At 41.8% G+C, this 18,499-nt stretch overlaps 1 protein-coding gene across 1 annotated transcript in view; it reads left to right on the forward strand.

Annotated features, from left to right (window-relative positions):
• Positions 1-18,499, forward strand: part of LOC126262757 (dnaJ homolog subfamily C member 13) — a 410,038-nt gene that overhangs the window by 340,602 nt on the left and 50,937 nt on the right. Inside the window, exons 31-32 of the mRNA XM_049959568.1 lie at positions 3,031-3,313; positions 3,737-3,953. Of these exons, the coding sequence (XP_049815525.1) occupies positions 3,031-3,313; positions 3,737-3,953 (500 nt within the window). The remainder of the gene's footprint in view (positions 1-3,030; positions 3,314-3,736; positions 3,954-18,499) is intronic.

Consider the following 18,499-nt stretch of genomic DNA (forward strand, 5'->3'; position numbering starts at 1 on the left):
TGCTTGTAAGTGTGTGTGAATGATAGCTCTCTCTCTTTTATTGATGAAGGCTGTGGCCAAAAGTTATATGTAAGCATCTTTTTATTGTGCCTCTCTGCAACTTGGTGTGTCATCTTTATGGTAAGCAGCAATGTGTCATTCATTTCCTACAGTGCTGATATTCCTATCTGGAGTTTCCATTGTTTGAGTTTTACTCATGTTTTTTTATAGTGACACTGAGCTTTGCATGGATAGAGCTGCTCATCTATGGTTATAAATGCACCTGTTTATAGTTCTGGGTAAGATTAGGTACAAATGAATTCCAGATGGGGTAGCTACTGTGAAGCCGTTGGTCTAGAGTCTTTTGGCACGAGTGAACTTGTCACCAAATCTCAAAAAATTGCATGACTTCTATGAACTTATTTCTTCCCGTAGTATGAGAAAAAAATGCCAGCCACCACACTTGAGACTACAGAAGTTTCAGGTGGAATTTCTTTCCTCCATATGCTACACGTGTGTACATTATAGCTATGGCAGTTTCTAATTAGGCACTATCCCCATGTGTCATCCTGGAGAAGTTCTCAGGCTCTAATTTCTGTAAAGTTTTTATTGTCTGTAGAATATTATTGTCCATCAGCACTCACCATGTGCCTGTGACTATGAGTTTTGTAGCATTACATATTGGCCCTGAAGTTTTTACCAATATGTTGTGATGCACTAATCTCCCTGGTGCAATTAGTCAACACTGTGTAGTTGACTGCAGTCTCTGCACCTCCAACTTCTAGTTGCTGAGATGGATGCAATTTTTTTAATTTTTTTCCTCAGCTGTGAGTAGGAATTTATGGAGCCACTGGAATTGAACATGTAGGCAGTGGGTTATTCATATGTTGTCTTACAGCTTCTGAATATTCATCTTCTGACTCTGATGATTCCCCTAGTTCTGTTATTTGGGGCCAGTATTCCATGTCACCTTAATAATCTTTATCATCCAACTCATCAGATTCAAAAATATCTTGTCCTTTAGACTCTTCTTCTGGTTAACTGCTCATGTAATTCAATAATTCTTCATCCGAATGTAAACACTGGTGTGCCATAATAATGAGGAAGAGTGCTCAACTTCTGCAGACCACAATAATGGATTGATAGAGAACAGCAACTAAAATATGTCCATTCTGTCACTACATAAAGTAAAATGGAAAGAGAGAGAGGGAACCAATCAAGATAATGAAATAAAATAAGCTAAGCAGGTGAAAACATCTGTTGTCGCCCCTTTGCAAAAATAAATGTAAAAATAGGATCTCACTGGTCAGAATGAAGGGCTGGGGTCATTTAAGATAAAAATGTTTATAATTCGTTCAGTTTTTTATAATGTAGATTTGTCTTTTACGGAAATTATAAACCCCCAAGTTACATTAAAAGTAAAGAAAAATAAGGTCCATAAATTAAAACGTATGCTGTTTATCAAATGTTGAACAGTGCTCAACGATCAGATTGTTAACCAGCTGTTGTTCATGATACTGATACTTTATGGCTTCATATGCTGTCCCATGAAAGAATAAGCCTATAAAAAGAGCCAAAAAATAGTAAATAGCATATGATGTGAGGATATGGGATCCCCATAATGACTAGATCACTCTTGAAGATAGGATGCAAGAACTCGAAAGTTGATAGTGAAAAATGTGAAAAATATGTGGAGTAACTTTTTCAGTTGGTCTAATGTAAGCATTGGAGGGGCTTCTTTCATAAAGATAAAAGTCATCTAAGAGTACACATCATGCAGAAATTCATGTGAAGCTCACACAAAAGTGATATTAACTGGTTATTTACATTTGAATGTAATAATTGTAGTGGGTAGTCTTCTCAGCAAACCGTAGTAAAGATCGATCAGTAATATGACGGTAAAGACTTGGATTTATAATGTGTCGTGCTAAATGCAGAAATTATTTCAGGAACTACATCCCAGAATATTATTTCTAAAATATGCTTTGTGTTTTCCAGCCATTTTGTACCAATTATGTTTTAGGTTCCTTATTTTGTTTTCCTTTTCATCATTGTGCCAGGCCCACTGTGACAGTTTTCATCTTATTCTGTTTCTCTGCTGTTTTTCTTCTCTCTCTCTCTCTCTCTCTCTCTCTCTCTCTCTCTCTCTCTCTCTCTCTCTCTCTCCACCTATTTTTTAACTCCTTGTGTTAACTTTCTTTTTCCTCTATTTTTCCTCTTTTTTAACAAAATTCCTTCTGTTGCTCCCATTATTAATAGATGAAACTCCTCTCTGAACCATACTTGCCTTTGTACCTTTCACTAAACTTTGGATCTCAGACTGTTTTGAGTACTACATAAATTTGAAACTTTTCATGTACAGCATTAGTTAGAAACTTGCTATTACACAAAGTTTATTAATGTACGGTTTGATGTTATGATGAGTGCCTAGTGCCCTCATGAGTGTAAAAATTCTCATTTATACCTGTAATATGTACTTGGTAAATGGTATGTCAAGATACAACAGAAGGTATTAATATGATGCCAGAGCTTGTAATATTGCGGCAATTATTTGATAGATGCAAAACCTGTAAGAGGAAAATTACATTCGTGCGTAGGGAACTAATATTAAGCATAGACCTCACTTGATTAGGCATCAGCAAAGTGATAGTATTAATGCTCTCTTAGATGTCCCCCTCTACTTGTGAAATACATGCTTATCTGCTCTCAGCCTGGATGTGTTACTACTAACAATTCATCACATTAACACAAAGATACATAGTATGATCAACAAAGTTTCAGCACACCATTAATGAAAATCAAAATTACTTTTAGAATAATGTAAAATGTTTTTGAAATTGCATTAAATAATAATTTTGACATGAGATGTGTTCCAGGAAATATGTATCAGATTTATGCAGATTTTGAGTTTTAAAGTATGTGTATTTTAGTAGAGATTAATGGGAAAAGTGAAATTGGATTACATCTATTCAGTTTTTACACACGTTTCCTACAGAACTCGAATAAAAAAAATATCGTATTTCATTTCAATACTACTTTTGACATTTTCAGGTGCAGTAATTTACCTTTTGGATCTTTTCTGCAACTCCAACAATCCTGTTGTGAGGGAAAAGTCAGCTGAATTATTGGCCCGTATGGGGGCAGATAAGCTTGTTGGACCTAAAGTAAGACTTGATGTGGGACATTTTCTACCAGCAGCATTTGCTGATGCAATGAGAGATTCACCACAGTCTTGTGTCCATGTATTTGAAGGTGTACATGAGAATCCCGAACTGATATGGGATACAGATGCCCGTCAATCTGTTTGTAGGGTTGTCTCAAACATGAAAGAAGAGTAAGTATGCTTAAATGATGTGCGAAAACTACTGTCTGTAAACAATATTAAACATAAGGTGATTAACAGAAAGAAATTTTTACGTCATAGTATTTTGCTCTAAAGTTATTCAATGTAATTTGATTCTGTAGCTTCCTACTAGCTATATTGTCATTCTGTATACTTAACAAGTTACTGTTCTATTCGTTTTGGTTGCATGGTCTATAAACATGAAAAATGGTAAAGAATTTGAAAATTTTTAAGTTTTCTGTTCTTGATTCATCAATTGCTTAAGTTTATGAAGTAATAGGTTCTCTCACCTTATTTCATATTTCCTTAAAGTTGCAAGTTTTGAAACTCTCAATTTCATTGTCTGAGATTTGTTTTATATTATGTGGCATTCATTTTTTTAATTTGTAATATTCCTAATACTTTTTTCCCCAGGCATTACTTGGCACAGCGTCAAAATCCAAGTACTGTGTGGAAGGTACCCGAAGAAAACACATTACTGAATATCACAAATTCAAATGAATTGAGAGTGGGAGGAGTGTACTTAAGACTTTTTGTAGCCAATCCAGGCTGGGTTCTACGTAGGCCAAAGGAGTTCCTTGCTGAATTAATGGATACATGTATATCTCTCATGAGCAAGGAAAAGCCTGATGTAAGTTCTTGACCTATTTTGTTTATGAATAGTAACTATTTTGATTATATGAATGGTCTTTTCTCCGTTAGAAAAGACATATTTAATTCGGGGATGCAGTAATACCTATGATGAAAAGAAAGAATTGAAAATCCATTATTTTTCAGATTCCTGTATGTGTTGAGGTTAATGTGTGTTATAAAATCTGTAAAAATAGAGTATGTTGTTAACGAAAACTTACAGCAGATATGTGCTACTGTGATCTGGCTGCCAGAAGTGGTTGTAATGACTTCACATGTTCACCTAACAGGAAGGTACATTGGTGGTGACAGGATGTTTAAATAAAACTTTCCTGCTTTTATTGAATAGTGGTTTTTTGTGCACATGCCGTCACACACACACACACACACACACACACACACACACACACACACACACACACACACACACGAGAGAGAGAGAGAGAGAGAGAGAGAGAGAGAGAGAGAGAGAGAGAGAGAATTACCCGCACACCTCTGGGGAAGGTGGTAAACCAGAAGAAGGATTTTTATTCCTCTTACATCTGAATCTACCTATCAGATAGACCAGTGACTGAAGGAAAACTGCTGAAAATGTGTGTTCAACAAGGTGAACTTTTCATTATACAGTTAACTGTATAATGTTAACTGGATCTATTCAGAAGCAGAGAGAATTCCATTAATGTGTGGTTTAAACCAAAAAGAAAATCTTCTATCCATTTAACTGAGTGTATCTAGACATACACTAAAGACAGACAGTTTATACATTGCATGGGGAGAGCTGATTGGGTGAGATATATTGTTTCATAGTCTTTGACTACATTCAGGGTTATCGCAAGTATTACTCTCGGACCTCATCAAGCAACTTTGCTATGTCCATTTCACAATTTTGAAAAATGTGAAATTTCAAGTCTGCCTGCAGCAAGGTTAAACTGTGGGCCAGTATTGAAGAGGGCAGTTAAAAATAGTTAAGATAACGTATGGGGCGCTCTAACATTTATTGTGTGGACGAGATCCCAATGGGAGGCGTTTTTTAAATATTAGTTTAATGTCTGGCCTGAAGACAAAGCCTAAACAATAACCGTTTCTTAGCCACTTTTACCGTGGCCAGCATTCTTGGCAAAGAGATGAATTACTGATAGATGAACATTTGTAATTTCTGTTTCTCCAACTGTGAAACATAGAAGTGTTAGTTATAGATGTAGCAGCTGGATTTGGTATGACACAGAGATTGTGGCACAACACCTGATCATCTTAAGATCCATCACACCCATTTGTGACATACACTGAGAACTGAGACATTTGTGGTTGTCTGTTTATTTTGGATAAAGAGGTGCATACATGGTTACTATTGTGGTTCCGTAGGCAATGGCAAACATTTTGCCATGAGGGCATTGACCATCTAGACTCACAGTGGGGTGAATGTATTAACAGTTACGGGAATTAATTTTGAAATAATTGACTGTTTACTTACTTTTTTGTCAACTATCTCATTTTTATTGACTGCCCCTTTTATATCAGCGCAAGGGGTAGCGCACGCGCATGTGCATGTGCATGTGCTTCTGAAAAAGTCCCCCCCCCTTTTTTTTAAGTTTGTGATTTCTTTGTACACTTGTTAATTGCAGTATGAGTAAATGAATGTAGCTGGGAATGGTTATATTAAAAGAGCTAGGTGGCATGAGGAGTACTGTTGAAATTCAACAGTTTATTCATTAAAATAGAACTCTGTTGTAGCAGCCCTAGTTATCTGGGCACCACTAGCAGTCAGCCAATTTCACAAAAAGCAGACTCAAAATGTCCCTAGAATTACATGAACAATTGGCCTAATTGTTAATGGGCTGTTTCACTACCAACAGTTCAGACTGTTGGTGAATTGCACAAAAATGAGTGGTGTTCAATCGGAAGCTCCGTGCAAGGACCTTCAACTACCCCCTCTTGTGTGTGTACATAGAATTCCCTCTTAGCAATTATGATTTGGATTGACCTCTTCCATGACGCTAAGAAATGTGAGGATCCCACCATTCTCAGATGTGCTGTCATACAGTGGTGTAGCCACCTCCGCTCTCACAGGTTCTAAAATTAATAATACAGTATCCCTGCAACTGACAACTGACTCTACATACATAATAAGCTACTACTCGTGCTTCTGGTTTTTGGCAATCTTGGTCAGGAAGTCCATCCCAAGCACTAAATTCAGTTCAACCTGGTATCACTAAGGAATTTTTTAAAATGACTCCTCATATACAACAAACTCGGTCACAACTTTTCTTTTGATTGGCTTACTGTTCTGGCCTGTAACATTAATAAATCTCATATTTATCACAGGAAACTCTATCAGTTTCTTACCATGCATTTCCTCAGTTTGATCATAAAATGTTTCATTTATGGCACAGATATTGCTCCCACTGTCAACTAATACCTCTCCCCCCCACCCCCCTCCAGAGGTTAGAATAGGCCCGAGATATTCCTGCCTGTCGTACGAGGTGACTAAAAGAGGTCTCATGGTTTGGCGTTTATGTGAGGGTCCCATGTAGGGTTTGACTTCCATTCTTCAAAATTTACCGAAAAGTGAGCCAATTGGGGAAGGCGCCTTACATGGTGCATCGTGTGCTGAGACCTTCCGCATCATTCATCGATGTCGATCTGAACTTTCGCTCATTCTCCAGCTCTTGGGCGACGTCACCCTCCTGGGTGCATTTCCCTCCAGCCACTATGTAGTATCGCTTTTTGCACTGACGACGATATTGGATTTCTTTGCTTGTTTGCACCTAATATCCAGCACAGTAACCAGTACATTGTGGTTGGCCTGCCATGACCCTGTTGGTTGTAGCCCCCTGACTACACAGGGATCGCTCTGCTGATGCTTGCGACATAAAATCCCCATGTATGCCAAGGAGCTGCGGCTGGGTAGTGCCCATAGGCACAGCCCCTGGTGGTCAGAGTGGGTGGCATCAGGGCAGATGACACGCCATGAAGCGTAGTAAGTCATCTCTTGTTGCTGGTCCACCACCAGCAGTCTAAGCAATCGAGGCCTAACATCAGTGCAAGGAAATAAGACCTCAAATCGTGCCCCTCCCTGGCCACACCATGGGAGGAACGCGAGGCTATGGATGGCAGCGAAGCTTATTCACTCCAGTACCTTGTATGTACGAGAGTTGATGGGGAATATTTCATCTCAATGAAGCCTCAGTTTTTTATGGAACATTTAGAGGGCAAGTTTGGGGAGGTGGAGGGCTTGTCCAAAATGTGCCATGGGTCAGTCTTGATAAAAACAGCATCCTCTGCCAAGTCATGGGCCTTACTCGCTTGTGACAAGCTGGGGGATGTTTCTGTTTCCAGCACACCCCATGAGGGCTTAAATATGGTCCAGGGTATTATATTCCATAGGGACCTTCTTTTACAGTCCAATGATGAGCTATGCACCAACTTAGAGTAACAAGGTGTTCATTTTGCCCAGTGCATCCATTGGGATCCGAGGGATAATCAGGTTGCCACTGGTGCCTTCATCTTGGCCTTTGAGGGTGACACATTATCTGAAAAAGTCAACGTGGTGGTTTACCGCTGTGATGTGAAACCATATATCCCTCCCCCAATGCGGTGCTTTAAGTGCTGGAAGTTTGGCCTTATGTCTTCCTGCTGTACTTCCAGCATCACCTGTTGAGATTGTGGATGCCCTTCACATCCCAATACTCCATGTTCCCTGCCTCCCATCTGTGTCAACTGTGGAGTGCACTATTCCCCTTGCTTACCAGGCTGTAGGATTCTACTGAAAGAAAGGAAAATAATGGAATACAAGACCGTGGACCGACTGATCTATACAGAGTCTTAGAGAAAGTATGAGAGGCTACATCCTGTGTGTATGACATCCACTTACGCCACCACTACAACAGCTGTAGCACATTCCGTTCTGTCGCATATAGTTGGCTCTCAGAGCTGTCAGACTCCATCTGCCCCCTTGATGGTGAGACCCCCCCCCCCCAATGATCGGTGACATCAGTCCGCACTTCTCAGCAGGAGAAGCGTGCATCCTCTTCAACTCCTCTTGCTAAGAAGGGGTCCCTTGGGTCACTCCCTTCCCACGTTCCTACCAGCAGCAAAGTAGACACCCACCAGTGGCTGAAGCAACCACAGGTAGCTGGTCGTAGGGCTTCACTGTCCTACTCAGTCCCTGAGACTGACTCAGTGAAGCCTTCCCAGCCAGAAAAGCCAAAGGAGCAGTGTGAGAAAATAAAAAAGAAGAAGACCCCCCAAGAACCAAGACTTTGCGGTGGCACCCATACCACTGCTCCCTACAAGCTCTGAGTCTGAGGATGAAGTGGAGATTCTGGCATCCGCTGAGGACCTAGATCTCTCCGGGCCCTCAGACACAGTGGATGTCTATTGCACAGGTACTCAATCAGTGGCAGCAGGTGACCCTGAGGTGTAAACTGCCTCATTGAGCATTTCATGTCTTCCCTGCTTCACTATAATGTCATCCCCCAGTGGAATTGCTGCGGTTACTTCTACCACCTGGCTGAGCTACGGCAGTCGTTAAGCTTTACACCTGCTTTCTGCATTGTCCCTCAGAGAACCTGGTTCCCAGAAATGCGGACCCCTGCCCTTCAGGGCTACAGGGGATATTACAAGAACATTAGCGAATATAATAGAGTGTCAGTTGGAGTTTGCGTCTATGTCCTAAACTCGGTATGTAGTGAAACTGTGCCCTTGAAACTCCTCTTGAAGCTGTGGCTGTCAGGATATGGATGACGCAGGAAATACCTGTCAGCAACATATATCTCCCTCCAGATGGTGTAATGCCACTGAACATATTGGCTGCACTGATTGATCCACTCCCTAAAACTTTCCTACTTTTGGGAGATTTTAACACCCATAACCCCTTGTGGGGTTGCACCGTGCTTACTGGCCGAGGTAGAGATGTTGAAATTTACTGTCCCAACTCGACCTCTGCATCTTAAATACAGGTGCCCCCCCCCCCCCCCCCCCCACTTTTCAGTGTGGCACATGGCATATATTCAGCTATTGATCTCTAAGTTTGCAGTCCTGGCCTTCTCCCATCTATCCATTAGAGAGCACATGCCGACCTGTGTGGTAGTAACCACTTCCCCATCTTCCTGTCACTCCCCCAATGTTATGTCCACTAATGCATAGTGAGTTGGGCTTTCAACAAGGCAGACTGGGAATCCTTCACCTCTGCTGTCATCATTGAATCTCCCCCCACATGGTAACATCGATGTGATGGTTGAGCAGGTGATTACAACAATTATTTCTTCAGCAGAATCGTGATCCCTTGTTTTTAGAGTGGGGTGCCCCTGGCGAAAGTCAGTACCTTGGTGGTTGGCTGAAGTTGCTGAGGCAATTAAGAGCATCGGCGAGCTCTACAGTGACATAAGCGGCACCCTTACCTTGAGTACCTAATAGCCTTTAAACAGCTCTGTACCCGCATTCACCAGCTTATAAAAAGATGAAAACAGGAGTGTTGGGAGAGCTTTGTCTCGACCATTGGGTGCCATACTTCACCTGCCAAAGTCTGGATGAAGATCAGACATGTTTTTGTGTACCAGACCCCAACAGGTGTCACTGGCAGTAACACCAATGGCGTGTTATGTACCAATGCAAACGTAATTGCCGAGCACTTTGCTGAACACTATGCTTGATCGAGCCTCTGCATCAGAGAATTACCCCAGCCTTTCGCACTCTGAAACAGTGGATGGAAGGGAAAGTCCTCTCATTCACTACACGCCACGATGAACCTTATAACACCTCATTTACAGAGTGGGGCTTCTCAGTGCCCTTGCACATTGCCCTGATGCAGCTCCTGGGCCGGATCGGATCCATAGTCAGATAATAAAACATCTCTCGTGTGACTACAAGCGACATCTGCTCGTCATCTTCAACCAGATCTGGTGTGATGTCTTCTTTTCATCACAGTGGCAGGAGAGCACCATCACACCAGTGCTCAAACCCAGCAAAAGCCCACTTGATGTGGATAGCTATTGGCCCATCAGTCTCACCGATGTTCTTTGTAAACTGCTAGAATGTATGGTGTGTATGTGGTTGAGTTGGATCCTGGAGTCACGTGGCCTACTGGCTCCATACCAGGGCATTTCCGCCAGGGTCGTCTACCTATGATAATCTTGTGTCCCTCGAGTCTGCCATCTGAAAAGCCTTTTCCAGATGCCATCACCTTGTTGCCATCTTTTTTGATTTACGAAAAGCTTACGATGTGACCTCGCAACATCATATCCTTGCCACATTGTATGAGTGGGGGGTCTCCAGGGCCTGCTCCTGATTTTTATCTGAAATTCCCTGTCACTCCGTACTTTCCGTGTTCAGGTTGGTGCCTCCCATAGTTCCCCCCATAACCAAGAGTATGGGGTCCTGCAGGGCTCTGTGTTGAGTGTATCTCAATTTTTAGTGGCAATTAATGGCCTAGCATCAGCTGTAGGGCCATCAGTCTCACCTTCTCTGCATGCAGACAACTTCTGCATTTCGTACTGCTGCTCCAGTACTAGTGTTGCTGAGCGGTGCCTACAGGGAGCCATCCACAAGGTGCAATCATGGGCTCTAGTCCACAGCTTCCAGTTTTCAGTCACAAAGTCTTGTGTTATGCATCGTACCGTTCATCTGGAACCAGAACTTTATCTTAATGATGATACACTCACTGTAGTGGAGACAGATCGATTCTTAGGACTGATTTTCGATGCCTGATTGACTTGGCTTCCTCACCTTCGTCAGCTTATGTGGAAGTGCTGGCAGCACCTCAATGCCATCTGTTGCCTGAGCAACACCAACTGAGGTGTGAATCACTCTACACTGCTGCAGCTCTACAGAGCCTTTGTTCAATCCCACCTTGACTATGGGAGTCTGGTTTATGGTTCAGCGGCACCCTCAGCATTGCATTTACTGGACCTAGTGCACCACTAGCGACGAGTGTTTTTAGGACGAGTCTGGTGACCAGTGTACTGGTGGAGGCCGGAGTCCCTCCATTGAAGGTTAGGCGTGCACAACTGCTCGCTAGTTATGTTGCACATGTTTGTAGTTCTCTGCGCAACTGAATTACAATCTCTTTTTTCCACCCACGGCAGTTCATCTCCTGCATCGGTGGCCCAGTTCAGGACTTCCAATTGCAGTTCGCATCCAATCCCTTCTATCCAAACTAGAGTCCTTGGCTTTACCACCTATACTCAAGGTCCAGTTACATACACCTCCATGGTGTACACCTAGGCTGCGGCTTCATCTGGACTTTTCACATGGCTCTCCACTGTCACTTCCTCTTGATTCTTGACATGTGCTGGGGCCATTAAGTGGTTTACACAGATGACTCGATGGCTGATGGTCACGATGGCTTTGCATATGCCCATGGAGGATATATTGAACAGCATTCTTTGCCTAGTGGCTGCAGTGTTTTCACTGCAGAGCTGGTGGCTATATCTCATGCTCTTGAGCACATCCGTTCATGCCCTGGGGAGTCGTTTATCTTGTGTACTGACTTCTTGAGTAGCCTACAAGCTATTGACCAGTGCTACCCTTGTCATCCTTTGGTAGTGACCATCCAGGCGTCCACTTGTGCGCTGGAATGGTCCAGTCGTTCAGTGGTGTTTGTGTGGACCCCAGATCACATCGGAATTCCAGGCAACTAACTTGCCGACAGGCTACACGGAAACCACTTATGGAGATCGGCATTCCAATAACAGACCTGCTTTTGTTTTTATGCCACAAGGTTTTCCAGCTTTTGGAGATGAAATGGTACAGTCTCAGTATGCACAATGAACCGTGTGCGATTAAGGAGACTATGAATGTGTGGACATCCTCCATGCGGGCCTCTCGCAGGGGCTCTGTGGTTCTCTGCCGGCTCCGCATTGGCCATGCTTGAACACCCCATGGCTACTTCCTGCAACGTGAAGACCCAATTCAGTGTTGGTGCAGTGCCTGGCTGACTGTGGACCATATCTTGTTGAGCTGTAGTTCTTTGGCTGCCCTGCAATGGAATCTTCAGTTACCGGACTCATTACCATTAATTTTAGCTCAAGCGCATCGGCTAAGGTTTTACGTTTTATACGTGAGGGTGGGTTTTATCATTCTATCTAAGTTGTAGCACGTGCGTTTTGTCCCTTTGTGTTCTCCACCCTAGTGATTTTAGGCTGGATGTTTTAATGTGTCGCAGAGTGGCTGGCTTATCCTTTTTATTCTTGTGGTCGGCCAGCCCTGGTCATCTGCTCTCTTGTTTTTATACCTTCTATCTGTTTCTTGCACCTCTCTGTGGTTTTCTTGCCCAATTACGTCCATTCTAGTGTTTGTTGTCCTTCTGTCGTTCTTGCGGTTTTTCCTTTCTTCCAGCTTTGCTTTAGTGTCTTGTTTGTTTTACTCCCACCCTTGTGGAGCTATTTTAATCAGAACGAGGGACTGATGACCTAGCAGTTTGGGCCCCTCCCCCCCCTCCCCCCCCTCTTTTAAACCAACCAACCATCTCCATAGTGTTCAGTCAAACAATGTACTGGCTCTAAATCATTGTCATCCTCAAACTTCTATGAAGGATTATTAATCTTGAAACGGTTCTTGGCAAACTCAATTTTTTCATCATACTCATTCTTCAGCATTAATGCATTAATAAAATTTAGATTTACCTATCCAATCTTTCACACTATGTTGACATTCATCCTTTTCTCTCCAATCATCTCTAAAAAGCGCTGTCTAGTGTAATTTGGCCTCCATCTTCCATTAACAGATGTGTCTGTAATTCTTTCTCCTCATACCTTCCTCATACCTACCATTAACAACTACATTTAACAAATCCTCACATGTATTGGCCTCCATAGTCCACAATATCACTTCGTGCATTCTCTGGCAGCTCCAAAACATCAACATTACAGGTAACTGTGACACTTTGCACATTGTTGCTACAGTTATTGCTGATCTCCTTCATAATTATTACCCACAAATACAGCCTTGCATGTTTCCACTATTACATCATTAACATCTTTGTTGTTGCTGATCATGTTATCAGTATTATTATCACACACATTATCATTTACACGAGTTTCCTCCACATTACACATACACACATTTATATTATCAAACACAGCAAATGCCAATACTACTTCAGCTGCAATCCTCCTTAGATTCAACCTCTTCAAATAATTTTTGACCATAAAAATCATTATTCATATCACCATTTTCACTTCTGTTATCTTTGTCCATACTTTGCCTGCTGTTATATTTGTCTGCACAATGCCACAGCAATGTGTTACCTAGATAGTTGTCCATGGAACATATATTAATGTCTTGTTTCCCATCTACCATCAAACCCTTTATTTTCATTTCTGGTCCATTCTCTCGTCAATTTCATATCCTGTCTCAGACCTCTGATGCAACCCAACGTAGTTTTTTGATTGATTAGCAGGCATTTCTCTCTTCTGAGGATAATAACGGTTTGCTACAATCTGTATTTCCCTCTCCATAAAATGTTGGGTGTTTTGTTGACTGAATTGTCATGCTATTTTCCTGAATATGACATTGGTTTCTGTTATCAGGAAACTGCTGATGCTCTCTGTTAATTTGGTCATGGTGTCCATGACAGCTATAATAGTTCGCAACTCATCCTCTGTTTCCTTCAGTTGCATGTAAATTCCATTTTCATTCCTGGCGGCGCAAATGGTTTCTCCCAGCATCTCTACATCTTGGGCCTGTTGCCCCTATGTTTCTTGAAACTATGAAATTCCTGGGGCTCATGCTCGATAGGAAACTCTTTTGGTCCTCCCATGTGTGTTACCTGGCAGCTCTCTGTACGCCATCCCTCAGTGTCCTGTGTGTCCTCAATAGTCCTTCATTGGGTGCCCATTGAACCACCCTCCTCCGTTTGTACCGGTCACTCGTCCATTCAAAACTTGACTGTGGGTGCTTCGTTTCTCCTTTGTCTTTGCCTCTATCCGCTGCTCTAATTCAGAAAAACTATCATGTAACTGCTGCTTAATCTCGGCATCTGCACGCCCATCCCTCTTATGCCATTTCAACACTATCCACCATCATGCCATCTGTTGGACCAAAGGCACCTTTTACACTGCTCAACTACCACTGTCCAACTGCCATGACTTTCTCCTCCGCAGGTATGCGTGCTTTTTGTCTACCCTGTGTGGCCACCCCTCCTATGCCGCCTCCTTTGATAATTCCTTTGTTAATGAGCATGGAGCTCGTCCCTCTTCTCTATTACCTCCCAGAGTCTGCTTTTGGCACTTCTTATGGCAGCTTCACTTCACACTACCTGCAACTTTCCCAGTGGGTGTGAGCCCTTCACTACCTTGGCTTTGTGATGCAGCCCATGTTAACCTTGGCCTTCATTTGCTTCCTAAGGACACTACTCCAGCCTTGGTCTATCGCCTCCAGTTTCACAACCTTCATATAGAACTTCACGATAGTACTTTTGTATTATCTGATGGCTCTTGGACTGACTGTGGTGTCAGATGTGCCTTTGTCATTGGCACCTGTGTCTTTCGATATCAGATTCCAGCACACTCCTCAGTATTTACTGCCGAGCCCTTTGCCTTGTATCAGGCCACGGAGTATTTCTGGTGACACAGCCTTTCTGATTGTGTCCTCTACTCAGACTCACTCAGTGTCCTCTAAAGTGCATGTACACTGTACACTGCTTATCCCTTAGTGCAGCGGGTCCAGGAAAACTGTCACATGCTCATCTTGGTGGAGCCAGTGTCGTGTTTCTGTGGGTTCTGGTCATGTTGGGCTGCCAGGAAACAAGGCTGCGGATGGTGCTGCCAAGGCAGCAGTCCTTGTACCTCAGCCCACGAGTACCTGTATTCCCTCTGATGATACCTCCGTTGCTGTCTGTCATGAAGTGAAGTGGTGTCCCTTTGGCATCACCAATGGTCCTCCCTTCACAGGAATAAGTTTCAGCTTATTAAGCCTCTCCCTGTGTGTTGGACAACCTCCTCTCTGCCCTCCTGCTGGGAGGAGATTATTTTGGCTTGGCTGCATATTGGGCGCTGCCTTTTTAGCCATCGTTATTTGCTAAGTGGCTCTACCCCACCATTTTCTACACATTGCATTCAAATTTTAACTGCCCGCCACTTCCTGCTGGAATGCCTGTTTCTTAACCATTTATGTTCCAGCTTGGGTTTGCTGTTTGATTTGTCAGCCGTTTTAGGGAATGACGCATGGACTGTCGACCGCGTTTTACTTTTTATCTGCTGAAGCAATATGGCAAAGGCCATTTAATTTTTAGTTAAGGTGTTTTTTAGCCCCTTTTTCTATGTCCTGTTTTTAGCTGTCTCCTATTCTGTCCATTGGGACTGAGGTATAGTTATTTAACTTCTCTCTGTTTTCATGTTCTATAGTTTTGACTTGGGTGTGTATGACCCCAGTTGTTTTTTGCGCCCTAAAGCAAAACATAACAAAAACATTTTCATTGCCCCTTCTGTTTGTTGCTAACTATGGCATTAGCATAAAGCCTGGTCCAACTTTTTCATGTATTCCAAGAACAAGTTAACTGAGTCCACAGCTCGTGGTGTAGTGGCTAGCATTGCTGCCTCTCGATCATGAGATCCTCTGTTTGATTCCCGGCCGGGATGTGGATTTTCTGTGCCCAGGGACTGGGTGTTTGTGTTGTCCTCATCATTTCATCATCATTTGGGAAAGTAGCAAGGCTGGACACTGTAAAACAATTTGTACAGTTACTGATAACCACGCTGTTCAGCACCCCACAAACTGGTGGTGGTGGTGGTGGTGGTGGTGGTGACGATGATCAGTAAGACTGTGAATTAAATCCCACTGCAGTGATTCAAGTAAATGTCTTTTAAGAGTGCAAATTATGTTTAACGTTTCCAAGGGTCTGTCATGGTGGACTTGTGGAATTCATTCTGGTAGAAAAGATGCGATGTCATCTTGCCGCTTCTGTACAGGGGCTCATTCGAAACTTCATTTTGTAAGCTAATGTGCTTGGTATCACTACAATATTAACTGAGTTAACTCTTCTAGAAAATGCTGTAACTTGCAAAATCATTAGTTTTGGTTTGAGCAAGTTCATGCAGAATCCTTTGATAGACTCTTTGCAAGTTAATTTTTTGTTTGACATCACCATGACAAAATAATCCCTAGAGAATAGTAAGAAATCAACAGGGTGGTACCTGTTGTCACCTGAAATTGGTTTCAAAACAGGTCTCTGCATGATAAGATGAATATAAGCCATTCAAGTTTTACTATTTCCAGCAATTTCAAGGTGACTGGCAACAGCTGTTAACTTGGTATCAAAACTTACAGATTTAGTTTTCAGCACACATTTTAATTGCGATTTGATAGCTATAATGTTGCTGCTGAGCTTGTCCAGTGCAGATTTTTCTTCATTCTCCCCATTGTCACACTGCCACTGTTGTTGTTGTTGTTGTTGTTGTTGTTGTTGTTGTTGAGGTCTTAAGTCCAGGGACTGATTTGATGCAGCCCTCCATGCTAGCTTCTTCATGTCCAAGTTACTACTGCACTCTACATCTTTCTGAATCTGCTTAGTGTATTCATCTCTTGGTCTCCCTCTATGATTTTTTACCCTCCACACTGCCCTCCAGTACTAAATTGGTGATTACCTCCTCCTCATCAGTTATGTGATCTACCCGTCTAATCTTCAGCATTCTTCTGCAGCACCACATTTTGAAAGCTTGTATTCTCTTCTTGTCTAAACTAGTTATAATCCATCCATACATGGCTACACTCCATACAAACACTTTCAGGAAAGACTTCCTGACACTTAACTCTATACACGATGTTAACAAATTTCTCTTCTTCAGAAATGCTTTTCTTGCTATTGCCAGTCTACATTTTATATCCTCTATACTTTGACCATCATCAGTGATTTTGCTCCCTAAATAGCAAAACTCATCTACTACTTTAAGTGTCTCATTTCCTAATCCAATTCCTCAAGCATCATGTGATTCAATTAGACTACATTCCGTTATCCTCATTTTGCTTTTGTTGATGCTCATCTCATATCCTCCTTTGAAGACACTGTCCATTGTGTTCAAATGCTTTTCCAAGTCCTTTGCTGTCTCTGACGCAATTACAATGTCAACGGCAAATCTCAAAAGTTTTTATTTCTTCTCCCTGGATTTTAATTCCTACTCCAAATTTCTCTGTAGTTTCCTTTATTGCTTGCTCAACTTACAAAATTGCCACCCCAGTTCATGATTCATGCTGCTGTCTATTATGTTGGATTTCTCATTTAACCCCAAGACTTATTTTCACATTTCGAGTCCATATTCCTGAATTTATTTCCAAACTTTGAATTCAGATTTCCAAACTGGCAATTTAAATTTTGCATTTTGTGTTCATATTATGAGATGCCATGGATTCTGTTATGCCCATAGCACTCCTAGGTCTTACTGGCTCACTAGCTCCCAGCTCAGAACCAGTCTCAGTTGAAATCTTCTCTTCATTTCTCTAGATCTTTTATAGAACTTCTGTGTCTCATTATTATCCTTAATTTCATCCAAGTATTTGATGTTCCTCATTTCATACAGCATTTTCTTCATCCTACATAACTTATCTGCTCTTTTTCTGTTCTCTCTTTTTCAGTATCCCCCAGTTAGTTTCCAGATCCCCTTCATTCCACATGCTCTCTTGTCTCGATAATCTTTTCTAATTTCTTTTTGTATTCTTCCTGATTTTCTTTAATTTGGATACTTTCTGTGCTATCTTTCACTTTTCCCTTTCTCTTTTTGTTTTTTGCCATAGTTATCTTCTGTCTGTACATCTAATTCTGTCTCTCCATTTGCCCTTCTACAGTTACTGACTTCCATGATGCCTGATATGTGGCATTTATCTAATTACATGGTCTGCCTGGTTTCTTGCAATTCCATTTGGCAATGCCCATGTGCACTTCTCAATATCTTTCCTTGGAAGCCATGTGTTTTTCATTATCTCCTTTCCATTGGCGAATTCTATCAGTGTCAGACTATTATCATTATTTACTTCACACAGGCTTTCTTTTCTTATTATTTTTCTATAAACTACTTCTTTTCCTATTTTTGCATTCAGATCCTCAAGGATGATTTTTGCATCATGCCTTTGAACTTTCCCGATATTTTTTTTTTCTTTTTTTTTTTTCCCCCGTCCCAGTTTGGAGTAAAATACACCCTACTCACCTTCATCTGATTCTTCCATAGGGGCAAGGCACACATCATCGTAACATTGAAAGATTTTGCCCTAACTCTCAAAGAACACAACCTATCATCAATTACTTTGAAACTAATTATATTTACCTTCATTGAGCTATGTATGAGAAATCCAGAAACATAATGTCCTGTTTCCCCTCCACTGTACATCAGTATGTGTTTCCCCGATGCAATCACTCCCAGTCCTTTCCACTGTAATTCTTGTAGTGCAGTTATTTTCTCTCTATATCTATTCATTTTTCCTCTAATTTCTCACAATTTTGCTAGATCCCTTAAATGTCCTTACATTCCAGGTAGCTATCATCATATTGATTTTCCTTCTCATTAACATGTTCTTTGCTTTGTCATCATATTGTAAATCATATCCTTCTGAGGCAGAGGT

The sequence above is a fragment of the Schistocerca nitens genome, chromosome 6 (genome assembly GCF_023898315.1).
Source record: "Schistocerca nitens isolate TAMUIC-IGC-003100 chromosome 6, iqSchNite1.1, whole genome shotgun sequence".
In the NCBI taxonomy this organism is placed as follows: Eukaryota; Metazoa; Arthropoda; class Insecta; order Orthoptera; family Acrididae; genus Schistocerca; species Schistocerca nitens.